Below are 19,976 nucleotides of genomic sequence, written 5' to 3'. Positions count from 1 at the left end.
CAAACATCAAGAAGACGAAGAAGAAGGTAAAGCAGAAGAACGTTAGGACGGTGGCTCAGTAGCCCGTGAATGTGTATTTGTTAGTGCATAATCCCATTCCTCTTTAGTTAGTTAGTACTGTTAGCGTGGAAGTGGGTTGGTGGGTTAGTGAGTGGGCTGAGAACAGCAGCAGAAACGGGCTCGTTGCTGGTTTAGCTCGAGCCTAACGAGCTAAACATTACTTGTTAGCTTGTAGCCCAGTCGGTGAACGTAGGCAGCGTACAAACTCCAGCTGAAGGTAAGGCTTTCAGCGGCCAGCCGTGTGCAGACGGAGGCGCTTTTCTGAATGCAGCTGTTGTAGCGTTGAGCTCATGTTGGCTGTTTTTCCCACAGCATGGCGCTCAAGTCCGGCGAGGAGCGTCTGAAGGAGATGGAGGCTGAGATGGCGCTGTGAGTACGAAGCATCCTCACTGCACACACCGCAGAGCTGTACCAGCACCTCTCCGATTACGTCGCAGGTTTTTCATGTGACTGTTTGCATGTCGACGCGAGGATGCACGAGTGTGTTCCTCTGGCCTTTCTGTGTTAGCAAGGTGCTTCACTGAGACAGTATTCAGTCAAAACACTTCACTTTAAATGTCACAATAACAACATTAAACTAGTGCTGTGGTGCCCATTTGCCTAACAAGCAACAGATCCCAGTTTGAAGAGACACAGATGCGTGCAGCGTGCAGGTAACCGCTCAGGCAGCTGTGCAGGAAAATCCCAGCTGACATCAGCATCCAGCCACATTCAAACTCGGTGAAATCTCCAGTTTTCCTCATTCCGGTGTTTGCTTTGAACATCAGCAGTCATCTTGATAGTCTCGACAAAACTAAATGTATTGAGTAGATAATTGTATTAAAAAGCAGGTGAACACTTGTACCTAACAAAACGGTACTTGCACTTAGAGCTGCTGCCCTTTCTCTTTACTAGTTTATCTGTGAGCCACAGATTACTCCCTTTGCTCTTCACTGTCACGCAGGATGTTTCCTGACTTCTATTCCAGTTTATTTCCACAGCTTTGTGTAGATGCAGTCAGGGAAACATTATTTGAACCCCAGCTGATTTTGTAAGTTTGCTCACTAACAAAGAAATGATCAGAGTATAATTTTAGTGTCGGTTTATTTGAACAGTGAGAGACAACAATAATCTAAACAATGCATTTCAAAAAAGTTACAAATAAATTAGTATTTTGATGAATAAAATAAATATTTGATCCCCTGTCAATCAGCAAGATTTCTGCCTCCCAGGTGTATTTTATGCAGGTAACGAGCTGACATTAGGAGCCTTCTCGGCTCGTTACCTGCATAAAAGAGAGCCGTCCAGAGACGCAATCAATCTGTCCAGATTCCAAACTCTGCACCATGGCTAAGACCAAAACGTTTCCAAGGATGTCAGGGTGAAGATTGTGGACACTCAAGGAATAGGAGTAGGCTACAGGACCATCACCGAGCAGCTGCGAGCATAGCATCCTGCTCGCAGGGTCTCTCTGCTCAGGAAAGCCGCCGTACAGGCCTGTTTGAAGTTTGGCACTGAGCGTCTCAATCTCAGAGGACGATTGGGCGAAAGTGTTGTGGTCAGATGAGACCGAAATTGAGTGTTTGGAGGAGGAAAAAATGTCAAAAATGAAATCTAATACAAACATCACTCTGCTTCTCTAGCTTTGAGCAGGAGGTTCTCGGTGGGCCAGTACCAGTATCAGGAAGTCCACCTGTCATGGAGGCAGTACCTGTAGCTCTGGCTGTCCCAACAGTTCCAGTGGTGCGACCCATTATAGGAACCAACACCTACAGACAGGTTTGTGTGTTATAAAAGGATTGGTCTCGATGTGATTAATAACAACAGCACCCTCTCTCGCTCACACACTCCGTGGTCTTTCTCAGGTCCAGCAGACATTAGAAGCCAGAGCTGCAACTTTTGTTGGACCTCCACCACAAGCCTTTGTGGGACCAGGTAAAGACAAATGCTCACATGGCAAGAGTGTCACCATCCAGTAAAACTCTTCCTCACCTGGAAGCACGCTGACAGTTAGATCTGCTGCTCGTGGTTCGGTCCGGCTGCTTGCGTTTGTGTTTCAAAATATTTGGATGGAAACCAAAGCTGATGAAAGCTGTAGCTGGAATGGATAACGATATCAGCTGTTTCCTCAAAAAAAAGTACTGGAGCACTGTAACCAAAATAATTTCCCCGAGGGATCAATAAAGTATTCTGATTGTTTTTGATGCATGTTGTGGTGCTAAGATTCATTTATGACTGACCAAAGTTTAGAGGCTGAAGCAGTATTTCAGATGCCGCCACGCTGCGCTCTCTCTGCGCTCACTCCTGCTCTCTCTGTGTCAGTTCCTCCAGTACGACCTCCTCCTCCCATGATGAGACCGGCTTTTGTTCCACATATTCTGCAAAGACCAGGTAATTTTTGAAGACTTGGTGTTTTTGCCTTGTGGGTGTGTCTGAACATTACATGTAGCATATAGTGTATGAAATCTGCCTTATTTGGAGCAAACAACATGCAGACTTGATGGTCCGTGTTTCAGGACAGGGTGTTGATACAGCACAGGCTGATCACTCAAACTCCAGCTGAAGACGGAGTTTAAAGGAATCTGCTGAAAACACTCTAAGACACAAACCAGTCCGATGGGTTTGCAGAGTGTTGCGAAGCATTGAAATGGTTTCATAAACCAGTGTAGATGAAGTTTGTCCCAGCTGAACATGGATTGTGGGTTGGACTCTGTGTTGTCAGGTGGTCCGAGGCTACAGATGATGCGTGGTCCTCCAGTAGCACCTCCTTTGCCACGACCTCCTCCACCTCCACCCATGATGCTCCCTCCTTCCCTGCAGGGCCCAATGCCTCAGGGACCATCTCAGCCCATGGCTGCTCCACCTCAGGTTCACAAACACGAGTCTGTGTGCAGACTGCTTCATGTCTTACTGAGATCATGTAAAATGGACGAGCGCCACCTCGAACCCTCTCGTCCAAATTTGTCTCTTTCAGGTTGGTGATATGGTTTCGATGGTGTCAGGCCCACCTACGCGACAAGTAGCCCCACTTCCTGTCAAACCAACACCGTCAATCATCCAGGCAGCACCAACTGTGTACGTTGCTCCTCCTGCCCATGTTGGACTAAAAAGAAATGAAGTTCACGCTCAGAGACAGGCCCGAATGGTATTTTGATCCGTGCATGACGCACACATTTGTTTTACGCTGGATTCTTTCAGATGTACAGAACTTGTAGTTTCTGAGGCCTTGTGATCTGGGTGTTGCAGGAAGAACTGGCAGCGCGGGTGGCCGAGCAGCAGGCTGCAGTGATGGCTGCAGGTCTGCTCAGCAAGAAGGAGAGCGAGGACAGCGGCACGGTGATTGGACCTAGTATGCCGGAGCCTGAACCCCCCCAAACTGAGGTGGATTTCTGCAAAACACTTTGCTCTTTACTTTGTAACGAGGAGCGAGAGCCCGTAAATATTTAGACTGTGAAGCCATGTAGCAGGCGACGTGCTGGCAGTAACACTGCACGTGCCGCCGTTTCAGGGGTTATATGCATTTTTAAAATACTGGTGAATGGAAAACTTCTACGTTTAGTGCTGTGGGCGTAGAATTATAAATATTATTCTACAGCTAATTTCCTTCAACATCTAACATCGTGACCCAACCAATATGTGGGGACATTTATGAGTTTGCACATTTACAAATGAGATATTTATTTATATGAAATAATGTGTAAATCAGTATCTGTCACAGATTTGGGAATTTCTTTTGTTTAAGTTTACATTTTAGTGTTTTAGGTGCTGTTACAAATGATAAACAATTAACATAGAATGGTAAACAATATAAAACAATGTTTATAAGGTAAGTATTTAAAATCAAAATGCATACAATCAGAGTACATTTCAATGAAAATATTTTGAATATTACAGAAGTAGAAGTCAAATATTTGCTAATTATCAAAGCAAAACAAATGTTCAAAACACCTGGATACAAGCTGTTCTTTAACAGGACCATGCTTTGCTTTGCTGTTAGCGATAACGCTAGCTACCCACATAGCACAGCATTAGTTTGTTGTTATGGCCCTCTGGAGCTGCCGCTGCATTAACAGTGATGACTGAGTGCTCGTCTCAGACTGGATAGTGTGGAAAAGTAAATGTCTTCTTTTTAATAATTGTATTCAAAATGTAAAGTAAAATATTTAACGATTTTTTTTATTTTTGTTGACTGTGGTTCATCAGCAGCATATCAGATTATTAGAATATATCATCTTTAATGCTGCTGACTGTCCTGGTTGTCCAGATGATGCTTGACAACAGCAGTTTCTACCCAAAGTTAAACTTTGTGTGTGTGTGTGTGTGTGTGTGTCAGCATGTGGAAACTACTACTGAAGACAAAAAAAGGGCAAAATCGGAGAAGGTGAAGAAGTGTATCCGCACAGCTGCAGGGACGACCTGGGAGGACCAGAGTCTGCTGGAATGGGAATCAGGTGCAGCTCCACCAACTTCACTAACAGTAATAACAGAACAGAGACAGCTCAGTGTCATTGTTGGTTTTTTCAGTTGAGTGATGTTCTTCCATCAGTTGAATGCAGCTAAAGTAAATGCATTTAAAAAAAGGTGTGTTTCAGTAGCCATGGTGATTTTAGTTTTTCATGTGTAACATCAGCAGAATTGTCTCCATGTTGCAGATGACTTCCGTATTTTCTGTGGTGATCTTGGTAACGAGGTTAATGATGACATACTGGCCAGAGCCTTCAGCAGATACCCATCTTTCCTCAAAGCTAAGGTCGGGTCATTTGTCTGTTCGTCTTTCTTTTTTCTTCTTCTCCTAACAAAAAGACGATAACTGAGTTAAAAACGAATGACACGCTTTTAAAATAAGATTAAAATGTTATGGATAGATGAGATCAAATTAGAACAATTTAAGTTGTGTAGAACATGACGAATATGGAAATGATTCAGTCAGAAGTAATCCTGTGTGGGCGGTGACCTCTGACATTTAGTTGTATTTTCATGAGAAATAAGCAGCAAAGTGCTTGGAAGGAAGAGACGAGCGGAGACGCCTCAGGTGAAGGAAAACGAGAAGCTCTGTAAACTGTGGAGCTACTCTGACCAGTAAAAACACAAACACCTGAGTAAGCTTCAGATTTCATCAACTACATTTAGTCGACGAAAACTACATAAATGTACGTTTCTAAATTTTGATTGAAGCTAAATTAGATTTTAGTCAAGACACTCAAATGAAATCATATGCTGTCAAATTCAGTTGGATAGGATATCAATTCCCTGAACATTTAACACATACGCTGTAGGTAAACAATGTCTTCCATCTGGATTTATTAATATCTGGTAACAGATGAAAGCAGAGTTGGAGACTCCTCAGCTTCAAGCTGTAAACGGTTCATGTCGTCCTCCATGAAAGAGCCTTTATGGCAGCTTATATTAAAGGAACGCTGTTCAAGAGGCAGTAAAAACCTTCATGTTTGTTGTTTGTGCCTCAAATGTAACAAAAACCTGAACTCAAGGTTTTCTCAGGGGAAACCACTGATCTGGCAACCAGTGGATTTTCAGGGCAGGTGCACTGGTTTGACCTCTGACTGGGATTCTGCGAGGAGTTTGCAGAACCCCAAAATATTTTACTGTCATCTGCAACAAACTCCTGCTGTTGGTGCAAGGAGTGGCTGCACCTGCTCGCTCGGAGTATGCTGTTTCCTCCCACAGCCCAAAGGCATGTTATTTAATTAGCAAATATTAGGGTGCGTTGGGTATAAAGTACTGTTAAAAATACAACTTCTCTGTGGAAGTGTCTCGTGTCACCAGTTGGTGGGTAACATGAAGTCATTACTAGGGCTGGGCCATATCATACCGTTCACGGTAACACCGGTATAATGTTGGGCAACGATAAGAAAATGAAACATGGCGATAGAATATGGGTAAAACGCGCATGCGCAGTGCCTTTGTTTTCATACGCACATGGCGGAAAAAGCATGCCGGCGAATGAGAAGGTCGAAAGCGGATCGTTGAATGAAACCATGAACCAGAACTGGTTTGTAAAAATGCTGCAGCTTCACTGGTGTGGAACTGGTTTAGCTTTCGTCCGTCAGACACACAACAAAGCACTATTTTTGGTAGCGCATGCTAGCGGGCCGTCATTATTACCGCGTTGTTTGGAAAATACTTAAAATCAATCCTTTGATTTTTCTGAAAATCAACAGAGCCCCTTATAATCCCGTGTGCCTTATGTCTGAACTCTGGTTGTGTTTACTGACCTCGAAACCATTTTATGTGCACGGCGCTCGAACATCTGTCAGATGTTTCAGTACGACTTTGCTGAGCTACGAAGCCGCACCGCTTGATGGATTGTTGGAGCCTTTTGGTTAAACTGTCAGACAGGAACTTGCATTTGCACTGTTACATTTTTATATAACTTTAATGCACATAAACAGCTGCTTGTTTCAGTGAAAATACATTGATGGGTTTTTTTGCACTAATAAAGTTGAGGAGTTGTAAAGTATTTTGTGTCAATTATATCGTCACTTATATCGTCATCACAAATTTTCAAATGTATATCGTGATAAGTATTTTGGGTCACATCGCCCTGCTCTAATCATTACTGTGTGTCAGCAGGTGGTCAGGGACAAACGGACTGGAAAAACCAAAGGCTACGGTTTTGTGAGCTTCAAGGATCCAAATGACTACGTGAGAGCCATGAGAGAGATGAACGGTGAGTCTCACACAGGCTCTCGCTACAGCTGTTGTTACAGGGCATTTGGTACCATCCTGGCACTCTTACACTTCTTTCCCTCTGTTTGTCCAGGGAAGTACGTTGGTAGCCGTCCCATCAAACTGAGGAAGAGCATGTGGAAGGACCGCAACATTGAAGTGGTTCGCAAGAAACACAAAGAGAAGAAGAAACTGGGCCTCAGATAGTTTCCAGTTTGTGTGTGGCCTCAAGGCCAGACTGTGAGATCATGACCCGGTCCATGGACTCATAACTTTTTGTTTTCCTTCTAAAATAAAACCAATATTTTTAAGATGTTTGTTTTACGTGATGTGCTTACATTGTATCTCTACTGACTGCCATTGTGATCAGTTTATTTTGGACGAGGCAGTGGTTCCGTCTCCCTTTGGCTTGGAAAATTATTGGAGGGACTTTACAATAATGATTTGGTGCAATATACAATTGAACTGGAAGCCATGAGAGAAGGCTCTGCAGACAACTCAAGAGCTAAAGAGGGAAAGATCCTCATGACAATTCAGGGCTGACGAAATAAAGAAAATCACTTTATAACCGCAGAAACACAGGCCTACGTCTGAATGTTTTTATTAATAACATTGGCTCAATGAAAAGGCCTCAGCATGTGACATGGTTAACTGTCAGCATCTACAGGGAGAAGTAAAAGCTGTTACTTACTGTCATGGCAGGAATTTAAAGGCTGGATGCACACGCTGATTTTTGAGGGAAGAGCTTTATGACGGCGCTGCAGTAACAACTCGACTGGTGTATGTGCAGGTTACATCAGCTTATCTTTATCAGCAATTACATTCAAAATAAATGCAATGAAACAAAAACAAAGATCTTAAACTGCAAATCATGTCAGGTGGCAAGTTGGCCATTTAAAGTGAAACGTTCTCATATCTGTGTCGCCACAGACCATCCAATAAAAACAATGGGAACAAAGGCTGCACAACCTGAAGCAGCTGCGCGGTGACATTCAGCCGTGTTAACACAATCTTGAGTTACACAGGCAAAAATATAAAGTTTCAGATGCATCTTAGATTCAAACCGCTGCAGCTGACATCAGTGAGCGCACTTTTTCCAAACAACGTCAGATATGTCTGGATGATTCAAGGCATTACAGGTGGTAGAAGATTCAAGCCCACATGAATCCCATGATTCATAGCAACCAGCTTCATCATACTACAGTTCCCAACAACTCCTCCACAGCTGTCCGTCCACTGAAGATGACATCATTCACTGACACACCATCGTAACAGGAACCAGTCAAGGACAGGGCTAGGTTATTGTTCTTTATGAAGCCACGCATGGACTCTGGGAAGTAGACAAAATAGCATTAAACGATTTGTCATCACACTTTGTTGATGTTTAATATTTAAACGGATTCATACTCACCAACTCTCTGAAAGTGTCCTTCATAGTACTGAGGTATGCAGTCCTGTTGAAAAGATGATCAAATATAATTTATCTCTGTTAAAGTAACTCAAAGTGCAGTATTGGTATCTCTCAACCAGAGGCCTGGGAGGGTCCTGTGCAGGATCTCAGCAGTTCCTAAGACTGCGCTCTTATGCACACAGATCTGGGATGTTGTTCCCCGGATCTGCTGGAGCCACTCGCCTAGCTTGGGGGTCACCGCACCGAGTGCTCCGATTACCACTGGGACCACTATTACCTTCACCCTCCACATCTTCTCCAGCTCTTCTTTCAGTCCTTGGTACTTCTTGAGGTTTTTGTGTTCATTTTCCCTGATGTTGCTACCATTCGGTATAGCTACATCTACCACAGCTGACAGAACCTCTATGCTATGAACCCATACGCAAAGGTTCAAAGACTATCCAGCACATATTAGCAGGACATCCCAGTTATGCTGCAAACAGCTGATTGCAGTTCTTGCTGCCAATGGTGGCACAAACAGTCATTAGTTTTCAGGTGGAATGACTTCCTCCAGTCAAAGGCAGGAATGTTTGGATGGCCTTTTTCTATTAATAAATGAAATCGTTATTTCAAAACTGCAGTTTGTATCTGTTCGTCTGAAACATGTTTACATGACGATATGCAAAAAAGTTATTGTCCTTCAGAAATAGGAAGAGATCCCGCCACGATGACATCCGACTGAGAGATCATCTGACTCCTCGTGTGGCACAGTCGTGTGTGTGTGTGTGTGTGTGTGTGTGTGTGTGTGTGTGTGTGTGTGTGTGTGTGTTATATAATATGTGGGGTCATACCCTGTGCAGAATCACTCGACTCCAGCTGGGTGCCGCAGTGACTCCGAGGTGGCAGCGCACCGCCTCAGTGGCTCTTGATAAGAGACGCTCCGCTGTTGCAGCTTCTGGAACCCCAAACTCCTCCTCAAACCAAGCCCCGCCCATCATTACCTAGGAAACATGATGAAAAGATATGACAGATAATCACATGTGAAATGAGTGGAAGTGTTGTTGTCATTATAAAAGCTGAGTTCTTCAAATACTATGAAGATATGCTTCAGTGCTTCCTGTAGTACCCCCCCATTAGCACAGGATACTCCAAAGCAGTACATGAACAGCGACAGTTCATGTAAATTCATATTCTCATTCTAAGTTAACGAATCCAGTCAATCTTCCACGTTCCTTAGATCACCATGAGCTGGATGAGAACCTGCACAGTTATACTTGTAAACAGGTGATCAGGCATCCAGTCCAAGTGTTTCTGGGAAAGATACTGAACACCAGATTATCTCTGATGCATCCATCAGAGCAGTGTTTCCCAACCACTGTGCCATGGAAGACTATCTGGCTCCACCTGATTAGTACTGTAAGCAATCAGTGTGAGTAACAGTTACATTTTATTCCACTAGAGGGCAGCACAACCACCTGCTCTAAATGTGCTGCCAACTGCCAGTAAAACAGAAGAAGACGAAGAAGAAATGACATAATAGTCATGCTGTGAGACGTAATAGCAACAGATAAATGTCTGAAAAGAAAAAGTAGTGTAACAAGAAAAGACGACCATGATCACAAATCAGTATGAGCCACAGTGAAGATGCTGGCAGGCAACAAATCTTCCACAAGGCTGCATCGACCAACTGTTACACACAGAAACACACTGTGAGAGTGACGCAAGGTGTTGTTCGTCTGTACCGTCAGTCTAGTAGTCTGTCCATCTGGTCTGTTGTGCTGAGGGAAGGGAACAGAGTCATAGACCACCCCGAGCAACCCTCGGTCCTCCGATGACGGGACGAGGTGACCAAAACCCTGCCAACACACACACACGGACGCACACAGGTTTGAATAAGCTTGTGTGCAGTCTGTCTGATGCTCTTTTCTCCAGGAATCAGAAAACAAGTCAGTGTTTGCACTGGAGGCTTCAGTGGCTCACAGAATGAAAGCGATGCTTCAATATAGTTTGTTTTTACAACAGTGAAAATCTTCTTGTATCTGGTAATCTCAAAATTCAAAGAAGTGTTTTTTGTGCTCTCCTGTATTCTCACCATTACAGGCAAGATGGAGCCGTCATACTCCAGATTGACCACAGCTACTGTTACTGAGGAGATGTCCTGCAGCTGCTGGGTAAGAGGTTGGCAGGAGCGGGGCAGCACTGAAGAAAGAGCTGTGAACAGAGAAACAAGGGCTCGAAAAAGGAAACTTTTAATGTCATCCTTCAAATGATCCAGAACACTTGGTGTCACACAGGCAGGTTTTCGAAATGGGGTCGCCGTCGTCTTACTGGAGAACTTGAATGCTTACATGTTCATAAAATCGACCAGCAGTTGGAAACCATCCTGCCATTTAGTGCTAACTCAGCGGGTTCAGCCGCGACTGATGGCCTGAGAAACAGTGCGTCATTACCAACGTGTCATGATGTAAAACCAGCGAGCTCAACCATCAAAGCTGAGAGGAAGCATTCTTGTGCGTTTGAATTCAAAGGAGATGATGTTAAAATGGATGTGATGATAAATCTGAGTGAGACTAAGTGAAGTGTATCATATGTGACAGGATTTCTACACTAAGAATGAAACAAGAAGAAAATGTCATGAAGTTACTTTGAAGTTTAAAGCTTAGCTCTGACCCACGCGAACGGTGCGGCTGGATGTTGGGCAACAACAGTGATTGGGTGTCCAGAAAGAGACGCCAACGTTTATAACAAGCACCGCCCAGCACTGTGGACGTGTGAGTGGATTTGTGATTTTTCCATGTTAGCGTAGAAATTCAGGAGGATTTGGATTCCTTCTGTTTGTGTCTACAAAACTACTTCCAAGCGCTCGACTCCTCGCCGACAGACTACATCCACATAGATGTGGCGTGTCCTCTTCTTCTACCTCCCAGAGGTCAGAACAAAGTCCGCATTAGTTCACAGCAAGCTCGTTAAATAAGTATGATTTCAATCATGTCACTGGTTGCTTCTGTGATTCTTACCATTTGATTCAGCTTTTGATCTTTTTAAGATGCTTTAATAAGATATTTGCATTCAAAAGGTCTAAATTGTGGACATTCCCTTTTAACCCTTTGTAAAACAAAGCTAACAATGAGTATTGAACTACATTTGTATAACTAGCTCTTACAGGTCACTCCAGTCTCCAGTTAACAGACCCTAGTGGGTCAGCTTCCCGAGCCACTAAACTAAACCTAGTCGTACTGCAAGAGCAGCGATCTACAGCGGCGCTGTCGCTGACGTTTCTGCGAGGCTGCTCGGGACCCCGGTTGTGGTCAAAGCGAGCGGGGTAGACACCTGGAGGAGAGCGGCAGTCTGAACTGGTCGAGTTCCCTCACCCGTCGGCTGCACCTAAGTTTTGCAGCGGCTACTGAGGAAGAACCGAAGAGCAGAAATAGGACTTTTTAAGCTGACGGCCAATCTAGACTTCCTGTGTCGGAGTGCTGGTCCCACAGAGCAACAATTTCAAGAGCACCTTTAGAAATACACGTAGGAAATGATTTTACCCACTGTACAGTCACAAGCTGTGGGTAGTGAGAGAAAGGATGATGTTACACAAAGCAGTGGAAATCCCTTACAGCTGTTCAGGGAAGCTCAGAGTGAAGCTGCTGTTGCACCATCAGTGCTTTACAATCATACTTGCCTTTAGCAGGCAGTGCAGAGATGATGTGGTCGGCTGATAGGACTCCATCCTCCAAACGGACCTGCAGACACACGCAGACAGACACACGCAGACAGACACACGCAGACAGACACACGCAGACACAGTTAACTTGTGTAGACCAAATAACAACATTACTACCCTGATGTTCAACCTGCTGGTGATGCAGAGATAAGAAGAGATTGATCTGAGCTCCCTTACAAAACCTCATGGCAGCACAGTCCAAGTTCACATCCTTCTTTCTTACGGTCGTTACTTCCTCGTGCTAGCAGGCGAGGGAATCAGAACATTACACATTCAGGAAATGTGAAACCTTGCAAGAAGCAAACAAACTGCCATCCCCCGACACTACCATGTCTGATATGATGGTACCAACATAACACACCACTGCAAACCACCTAAGGTTTAGTTAAACGTCTTTAACCTCCGCACTAACCTGCCAACCAGAGGCTGAAGGATCAATCTGCTTAACAACAGCCTCTTTGTGAAGTTGCACTCTCCCACTCTGTTGTAGGTTCTCTGCAATGGCTTCTGGAAACGACTGCATGCCCCTCTTCAACGACCACTGTGCCCACGACTCCTTCTTAGATCTTTTAGCCAGAGGGCCGCGGGTAATCACCTGAGCCTCACCTGCAGGTTTCAAACATACAACCTTAGTCCTGCAATAAAGACAGCACACTTCACTGGTAGCACAGAGGAAAGTGAGACAGCCTGAAAACGCTGAATCCAAACAAATGATGACAGCACACAACAACCATCTGTTAGCATCAATGCAGGCAGAAAAATAGCCACGAAGAGCCAGCGTGTAGAACCAGAGCTCAAATCAATTATTTGATTTTATGAGGCTAAACACAGACGTTTAATCCTGACAAACACGTCAGAAAGTCCTGGGAGTGATTTTAAGATCAACTGGAAGTGCAGTGCAGGTAAATGGTTGCACGTACTGGGAAACTGTCAGAAATGGTCAGAGTGGAAGTGTTGGAGTGTACCTGAGCCCAGCAGCATTCCCAGGACGATGGAACCTCTGTGCTGCTCTGCGTTGTAGAGGACAGGAAAACAAGAGCGCACACTCAACTTCCTGCAGTCCCCTGCAAATACACCCCGACACAAGCTGTCCACAGCTATGTCTGCTAACTACACACACACACACACACACACACACACACACACACACACACACACACACACACACACACACACACACACACACACACACACACACACACACACACACACACACACGTACGTTACCTGTTTAGTTAAGTGAATCTTATGTAATTACTGTTAGAGACTAGCTTCACGTCTTCCTTACTAAATACACTCGTGTTTCCAAATGATAATCCTCGCTGCATCATGAGTGTGTCACCTCCCTCATAAAGAATGAGATAAACAGCTGTCAGGTATCTACACCTGCTCATTCAGACTTTGGTTCAGTCTGAGTTTTTGCCGGCCTCCTGGTCACGCGTCAGCTCTTTGCTTCAGAACCTTTAGATCTGCCTACAGGGGTCACTGGGTTGAATGTTCAAGCAGCTCTAATCTGAATAACGACTGGGGTGCATGATCAGGCAAGCACACGGGAGTTTCCACTTTAACTGAACGGCTGCTGCGGTTTTGTTTCTTTTAGTAAGGAGTTTTTTTGTGGGCCTTTGCAAAAGCAAAAGTGCAACTGAAAAACATTTGTCTGGGTTTGATAACATGTAAGTATATTGCTGATGAAAGGAGTCTTATTGAAGTTATTAAATCAGCGAAGTTTTTCCAGACTGAACATTTTGAGACTGACATCAGGTCACTTTTGTTTGGGTTTCTTGTTGCTATATTTAATAATAATAATAATAATAATGGATTGCATTTATATAGCGCTTTTCGAGAACCTCAAAGCGCTTTACAATTCCACTATTCATTCACTCTCACATTCACACACTGGTGGAGGCAGCTACAGTTGTAGCCACAGCTGCCCTGGACTGACAGAAGCCAGGCTGCCATATCGCGCCAACACCAGTAGGCAAGTCGGGTAAAGTGTCTTGCCCAAGGACACAACGACCAGGACAGAGAGCCCAGGGATCGAACCGGCGACCTTCCGGTTACAGATGCACTTCCCAACCCCCTGAGCCACGGTCGCCCCATTAGCTGGTGTTAGGTCAGTAACTTGCTTTCAATGATGCCGTTTGATTTGTGGCTCCTGTTGCATCTCTGTTTTTGCCATGTTACCACAGGTTTATTGAAGCGACTGTGTGTGGGGCTTGTTTACTGACACAAAGTTCTGCTCACCTCCTTTCCTAGCCTCCTCGAAACGAACGAATGGACTGACTCGTCGTCGTTCTTGGTTTTATTCACCAGGATCTCAGCAGCGACGCTCAGCAGCAGCGGCTGAGAGAACGGTGGGACTGTCCGCACAATCCCACTGAAGGAAAAATGCACAAGGAGACGGAGAGGAAGACGGAAAGTTACAGGTTACGCTTCGTGATTTCATTTGAAATATATGTATATTTAAACAGCCGGTCGACATTCAGCAGCACATAATGCAAAATCAATGTTTGGTTGATTCAAATGTTTGTAAACACTCACCTGATTCCTGACGGCATCTTGTGCAGCTGACCATTAACATACAGGTATCTGTTTCTGGAGGCAACGTGGCTGTAGCTGACCGGCAGGATCTCCTCTCCAAGACCCAAATCATCCACCTGCACACACACACACACACACACACACACACACACACACACACACACACACACACACACACAGACACACACACACACACACACACACAGACACACACAGACACACACACGCACACACACACACACGCACACACACACACACGCACACACACACACACACACAGACACGCACACACACACACACACACACACACAGACACACACACACACACACACAGACACACACACACACACACACGTCCAGGTTTCAGTCTGTCGTGGTCAGTTCAGCTCTTATCAACAGTTGCTGTGATTTGGTCTCAGTGTTGCTGTTATGATATGAACTCACCATATTGAGCGTGTTGGAGCCCACCGCCCCTGCAGGTCGAATCCCTCTGGGTCCATGTTCAAACACTGCTCCATCTGATCTCCGAGTGGACCACAGCCAACCTCCAAAGCGACTGCTTGCCTCTAGAAGGATGACCTGTTTGGATATTTAGGTTTAAATCCTCTCAAGATGTGCGCAGCAAAGGCCAAGAAATGAAAGACAAGTGAAACGGAGGTAAGAGGCACAACATTTCATATAAACATCTTAGTGACCTTCCTGAATCTTCATTTGCATATCTCATGTTTTAGATGTTCCTGGAGGACATAAAGCCCTGCACCTGCACAGGAAGTCCTTTAATCACTACATCCTTTCACACTGGACGCAGCCCTGAAACCCACTCGTGTCTACAGGTTTCGCCGCACATTAAGTTTCCTGCTGCGCCGAGGAAAGAGCATCACAAGCACAGATGTGGAGCGTGATATACTCGTGCATCGACCACGGTGCGTGGCGATGCACTTTCCCGCGACCAATAGAAGCAAAGCCTGCAGAACATGAACGTTCTGCACACGTCCAAGTTTGGTCAACTTTTCCACATACAGGGACCTCCAGAGTCCTTTCAACGGCTCCGTGGACCTCGGGGGACTATTGTGGAAACGACACACTCTTCACTAGTCGGGACAGTTTCAGAGCTTTAGTGCTGATGAATGAGTGATACATGTTTTATTAAACATTTGGATATAAAACGACACAGACCCTCGTAGTGGATACAACGAGGGACACAATTTTTTGAAATGAAGGAGCATCTCGTACACGCAGAGCAGCCGCAGAGCAGCCGCAGAGCAGCCGCAGAGCAGCGCGCTCAGCGCAACACAAAGTTGGGTCATTCGCTCTAGCTAGCAGTGAGGTCAGCGCACTGATGTGAAACAGCCTTCTTATATAAAGTGTCCTGAGATAAGTGTTAAATAAAAGTGAACAGAACTGAGCACACAGGACTTCCTGCCCGTCTTAGCGGAGGACATTTTACCAATGGAATTCCTAACCACATCTCGAGGTTTCACTTCCTGGTTTGATGAGGGTTAGAAAAATGAGGGGTAGGGTTTCAAATCCAACTCTGGACTAAACAGGGAGCCAGTAAAAGAAGCTAGTGTGGGGGAAACACCACCTGCCTTTGTTCCTGTACTTACACTGCAGCACGTGGGATCCGCTGACTCCCTTTCAAGCGCGCTTTTCAAACAGCGCGACAATAATGAACTTCAACCAGTAACAAGCAGGTTTTCAGCTCACTGTCACAGGGTGTTTCTAACATCTGCCAGATGTAATAAGGGTGCTCGAGAAACTTGCTTCATACATGGAGGGTTTTTGTTCCCAGCTTTTTTCTCCTAATCAAACAAAGCATGTGTTACCTTGGTAACCTGGGGGCTCTTGCACAGGTAGTAGGATGCAGCCAAACCCCCAATCCCTCCTCCAAGGACAGCGACTGTTCTCATTGGCCAACTGCAAACACAAATGAAATCAAGAAGAGTGAATAGAGTGAATATGCTCGTCCGGTTTTTGGACACACGTTTGTTTTGGGGTTTTTACGCCACCATGGTGAACGTGAAATGAAGAACCGAACTTAAAGGTTTAACATTAGAATGACTGGATTAACCATCCATCTCCAGACCTCTTAACTCTGCTCTGTTGTGAGATTCTGAGGGGAAGTGAAACACCTGCTCATGTGAGCTAACAATCCTATATGTTTAATTCAATATTAGAGACTAAAGCTAACAGACTGTAGGATAGACAAGCTGTGAAACATACTGATGGACCTGAGCTGGGGTGGAAATTAGGACCCACCACTGGCCAAATGTGGGTAAATTTATGAAGTGGCGTGTAAATTTAAAACAACGCACAAGCCACCGTGTCAGGTTTAAATTAAGTTACGGTGTTCATACTGTGTTACATCAGTGTGTGCAGGTACACATGTATGATACACTGTAAGAAAAAATGTACTGTACAGAAATGTAACAGAGTTAATTAATTAGTTAGTTGGGCGATCGTGGCTGAAGAGTTAGGAGTTCGCCTTGTAGTCGGAAGGTTGCCGGTTCGAGCCCCGGCTCTGACAGTCTCGGTCGTTGTGTCCTTGGGCAAGACACTTCACCCGTTGCCTGCTGGTGGTGGTCAGAGGGCCCGGTGGCGCCAGTGTCCGGCAGCCTCGCCTCTGTCAGTGCGCCCCAGGGTGGCTGTGGCTACAATGTAGCTGCCATCACCAGTGTGTGAATGGGTGGATGTGTAAAGCGCTTTGGGGTCCTTAGGGCGCTATATAAATACAGGCCATTTAAGAATAAATGATACAATTCATAAGGTTTGGTTGTTCTGGCCAAATGTTACACACAGAAACTAGCGGCTGGTAAAATGTTTGGAAGATTTTTATTTCCAGCCCCGACCTGAGTGTAGCTGATAGCCGATAGCTGGTAAAGATATAGCCGACAGTTGGTTTATCAGGCCTCTCACTCTGTCACCCTCCACCCTGTCAGTCTGTCAGCAGTCTGTCCAACCGCCCACCTTCACACAAAGAGCCCTGCAGCCTGGCAGGAGGCTTTTTGTGTAGTTGATACTTAAAAGAGCAGAAATAAAGGAAAGAATTCCAATTTTCTGTCCTTGGTGTGTCGCCTTTATCCTCAGTGGATCAGTGAGCTGTCATTTGTGAGATGTGGTGAAGCCAGCCGCCTCTTATCTGACGCGTAAATGTAAGCTTCGGGCACGCGCCTCTCCTTCAGTGATGATCAGACTCACACACGCGTATGCGCGTGCACACGTTGCAGAGTCTGATTGCATCATATTCATATAAAATCATCCTTAACAGTTGACGTGAAACTTTCAGCACATTTTCTCTCATCAGTTTCATCTCAAACTGCTTTAAAAACTGTAAACAATGTGATGTCATGATGTGACGTCATGTTAACATTTTATTAAAACTCATCTGAATTTTTTTAATCATGTTTCAGCACAGATGTGAGCATAACTGCCCTTTGGTTTTTTTAATATTGCAGCTGACAGACATGAACCCAGATGTTACCGGACCAGAGGAACGACGTGCAGAAAGTTCCACAGCAGGCGCGTTTCTACACCGTGTTGAGCAATCAAAGCGCTTCACGTAACTTGTGCAGTCACACCAGCACAGGTGGCTTAGCTAACTAACATCTGCACACATCCCGTGGATGCATCGGAGACGAACACGGGTCAGTATCTCGCATGCAGACTAGGCTCGAACCAGTTCTGCCACCTGAGCTACAGCCACCCACGCGCAATGTGTGCGTGCGCGAGTCTACAGACGCTGCCGCACAGCCTAGTGTAGACGCGCAAGAAGGTTTACGCGCCGCGTAAACATGTCAGCAGAACTGTGGCACGCTGCTGACATTTCCAAACAACCCGACGACAGGTCACAGTGGAAAGTGTGAACGAGCGTACTTTGGCAGGTGGACGATGCCCAACACCATCCCCGTGAAACAAACACGCGGGCTGTTACAGAGTCTGCGCCAACAGCGGGCAGAGCCGCTTCACGGTCAGCGTCCTGCTGCCGAGCTCGGGCTTACCTGTAGACGAGGCACGGCAACGAGTCCGCGCTCCGCAGCCTCCACTCACGACCACAATAACGCTTCCGACTTGTTCTTGATTTTAGATTTTTATTGGCAGCTGGCAAACAGCTGAATGGTGCATTACCGCCACCAACTGGTGTGGAGTGTGGTCTGGGTCTCAAATCCAAACAGCTTCCCCTCTTTTTTAAACTGAAATAAGGCCTGATGACCTTTGATCACAAAGGTCCTATTTGATGTTTATGTTACTGAGCATGTTTCCTCCTCTCCACAGTAGTCACACTCCCCGTATTATGTTTCCCCATCATGAGTAGTGTAGTGGTCAATCCAGTATGTCCAAATCTCATTCTTGATACGACCACCTCCTCTCTCCTACTCCGTCCTGTGGCTCCCATCCTCCTTTGAATTCTACACAGCCATCGTCTCTTCCTTTCTTCCTCCCACTGTCTTTGCCATCTTTTCCTCACCTCTTGCCTGACCATACTCTTTATCTCTGCCTGGCCAAAGCTAACAGCCATGTCAACCACCCCATGTTTTGTGCCCTTACTTATTTCCTGAGTCCACAGTGCGCCGGAATCCATAAACACACCTGTAAGTTGCATCATGTGTGCTCTGAAACGTGTTTGCTGAATCTCTGCTCCACCGTCTGAGTGACTGTAGACGGACCAACGATGAGCTTGAATCTGAACGAATGACTGCATGTAATGGGCTCATGCCTGCTACCCACTGAAAGCTTACAGTATTGTGAGCTAGAGCAGGGCGATATGGCCAAAAATATTTATCACGATATATATTTGAAAATTTGCGATAACGATATAACCGACGATATAATTGATGCGAGACAAAATACAACTCCACAACATTACTAGCGCAAAAAGACAACCTTCCATTTATATTCACTTAAACAAGAAGCTGGTTTTTATGTACATTAAAGCTTTATAAAAATGTAACAGTGCAAATGCAAATTCCTTGCTGAAAGTTTAACCAAAAGGCATTTCCACTAGAAATGGGCTGACATATCCTGAGCATAACCATATATAATATCCACTGAAGTTAAAAAGAGGTGCTTTGCAACATTAAACTGCAGTGTGCAGTACGCATTTTTCGGACCATAAGGTGCACGGGATTATAAGGCACATTAAGCGAAACAAAGCAGTCAGATAAATCAAACTTTATTAAACTCATTCTTCTTGCTTCCTCCATTTCTGTACCATTGATTCATTAATGTTGAATTCTCTGGCAGCTGAGCTATTCCCATGTTGTTGCAGTATATTAATGACTAACCTCGTATTGTGGATGGATTATCTCAGTTGTTCTCCTGACTGAAGTTTGGTCCGTTTACAGCATCCTGCCATGCGATTACATTTGTCTCTAACCATGAAGAACCTTCACGTTAACTTTTATAAGTGGAAAAGTGTTAGTGTTCGTCCTCCAGCTTCACTGTTTATGTTATGCTAACATAGCTGTGTCGCTAGCGATCACGTAGCACATCATTATATACCAGCTAGCCCAACTTCAGTAACCCTACAAACGTCACTGCTGTTTAGTTTCCTGTCTTCATTTATGTTGCAAGTGATAGCAGAGCTGTACGTTTGATTTTTTT

At 45.0% G+C, this 19,976-nt stretch overlaps 2 protein-coding genes across 2 annotated transcripts; one reads left to right on the top strand and one right to left on the bottom strand.

Moving 5' to 3' along the window:
* rbm42 (RNA binding motif protein 42) lies at positions 1-7,039 on the top strand. Its single transcript, XM_080897541.1, has 12 exons — positions 1-277; positions 373-429; positions 1,683-1,818; positions 1,905-1,974; positions 2,362-2,430; positions 2,762-2,907; positions 3,014-3,184; positions 3,286-3,420; positions 4,373-4,490; positions 4,692-4,789; positions 6,631-6,727; positions 6,821-7,039. Exons 2-12 carry the CDS (start codon positions 374-376, stop codon positions 6,931-6,933), a joined length of 1,209 nt encoding a protein of 402 aa, XP_080753667.1. The 5' UTR covers positions 1-277; position 373; the 3' UTR covers positions 6,934-7,039.
* Positions 7,040-7,453: 414 nt separating this feature from the next.
* Positions 7,454-18,479, bottom strand: ppox (protoporphyrinogen oxidase). Its single transcript, XM_080897540.1, has 13 exons — positions 18,374-18,479; positions 16,202-16,292; positions 14,820-14,954; positions 14,376-14,491; positions 14,079-14,211; positions 12,800-12,944; positions 12,247-12,440; positions 11,793-11,853; positions 10,209-10,327; positions 9,859-9,972; positions 8,968-9,117; positions 8,138-8,180; positions 7,454-8,056 (listed from the first exon to the last, which is right to left on the bottom strand). The coding sequence occupies exons 2-13, from the start codon at positions 16,283-16,285 to the stop codon at positions 7,920-7,922; spliced, it is 1,431 nt and encodes a 476-aa protein (XP_080753666.1). The 5' UTR covers positions 16,286-16,292; positions 18,374-18,479; the 3' UTR covers positions 7,454-7,919.
* Positions 18,480-19,976: the final 1,497 nt, after the last annotated feature.

The sequence above is a fragment of the Rhamphochromis sp. 'chilingali' genome (genome assembly GCF_963969265.1).
Source record: "Rhamphochromis sp. 'chilingali' genome assembly, chromosome: 11".
NCBI lineage: Eukaryota > Metazoa > Chordata > Actinopteri > Cichliformes > Cichlidae > Rhamphochromis > Rhamphochromis sp. 'chilingali'.
The sequence above is the reverse complement of the archived record's forward strand: the minus strand, read 5'-3'. Positions and strand labels throughout refer to the sequence as shown.

Excerpts from the sequence above, each read along its gene's own strand:
- rbm42 (XM_080897541.1), top strand. The coding sequence starts at position 374 with ATGGCGCTCAAGTCCGGCGAGGAGCGTCTGAAGGAGATGGAGGCTGAG. Across the intron at positions 1,819-1,904 it reads GAACCAACACCTACAGACAG|GTCCAGCAGACATTAGAAGC; the intron begins GTTTGTGTGTTA and ends GGTCTTTCTCAG. Across the intron at positions 2,908-3,013 it reads CCATGGCTGCTCCACCTCAG|GTTGGTGATATGGTTTCGAT; the intron begins GTTCACAAACAC and ends TGTCTCTTTCAG.
- ppox (XM_080897540.1), bottom strand. The coding sequence starts at position 16,285 with ATGAGAACAGTCGCTGTCCTTGGAGGAGGGATTGGGGGTTTGGCTGCA. Across the intron at positions 14,212-14,375 it reads AAGATGCCGTCAGGAATCAG|TGGGATTGTGCGGACAGTCC; the intron begins GTGAGTGTTTAC and ends TTTTTCCTTCAG. Across the intron at positions 8,181-8,967 it reads GTCGAGTGATTCTGCACAGG|GACTGCATACCTCAGTACTA; the intron begins GTATGACCCCAC and ends TCTTTTCAACAG.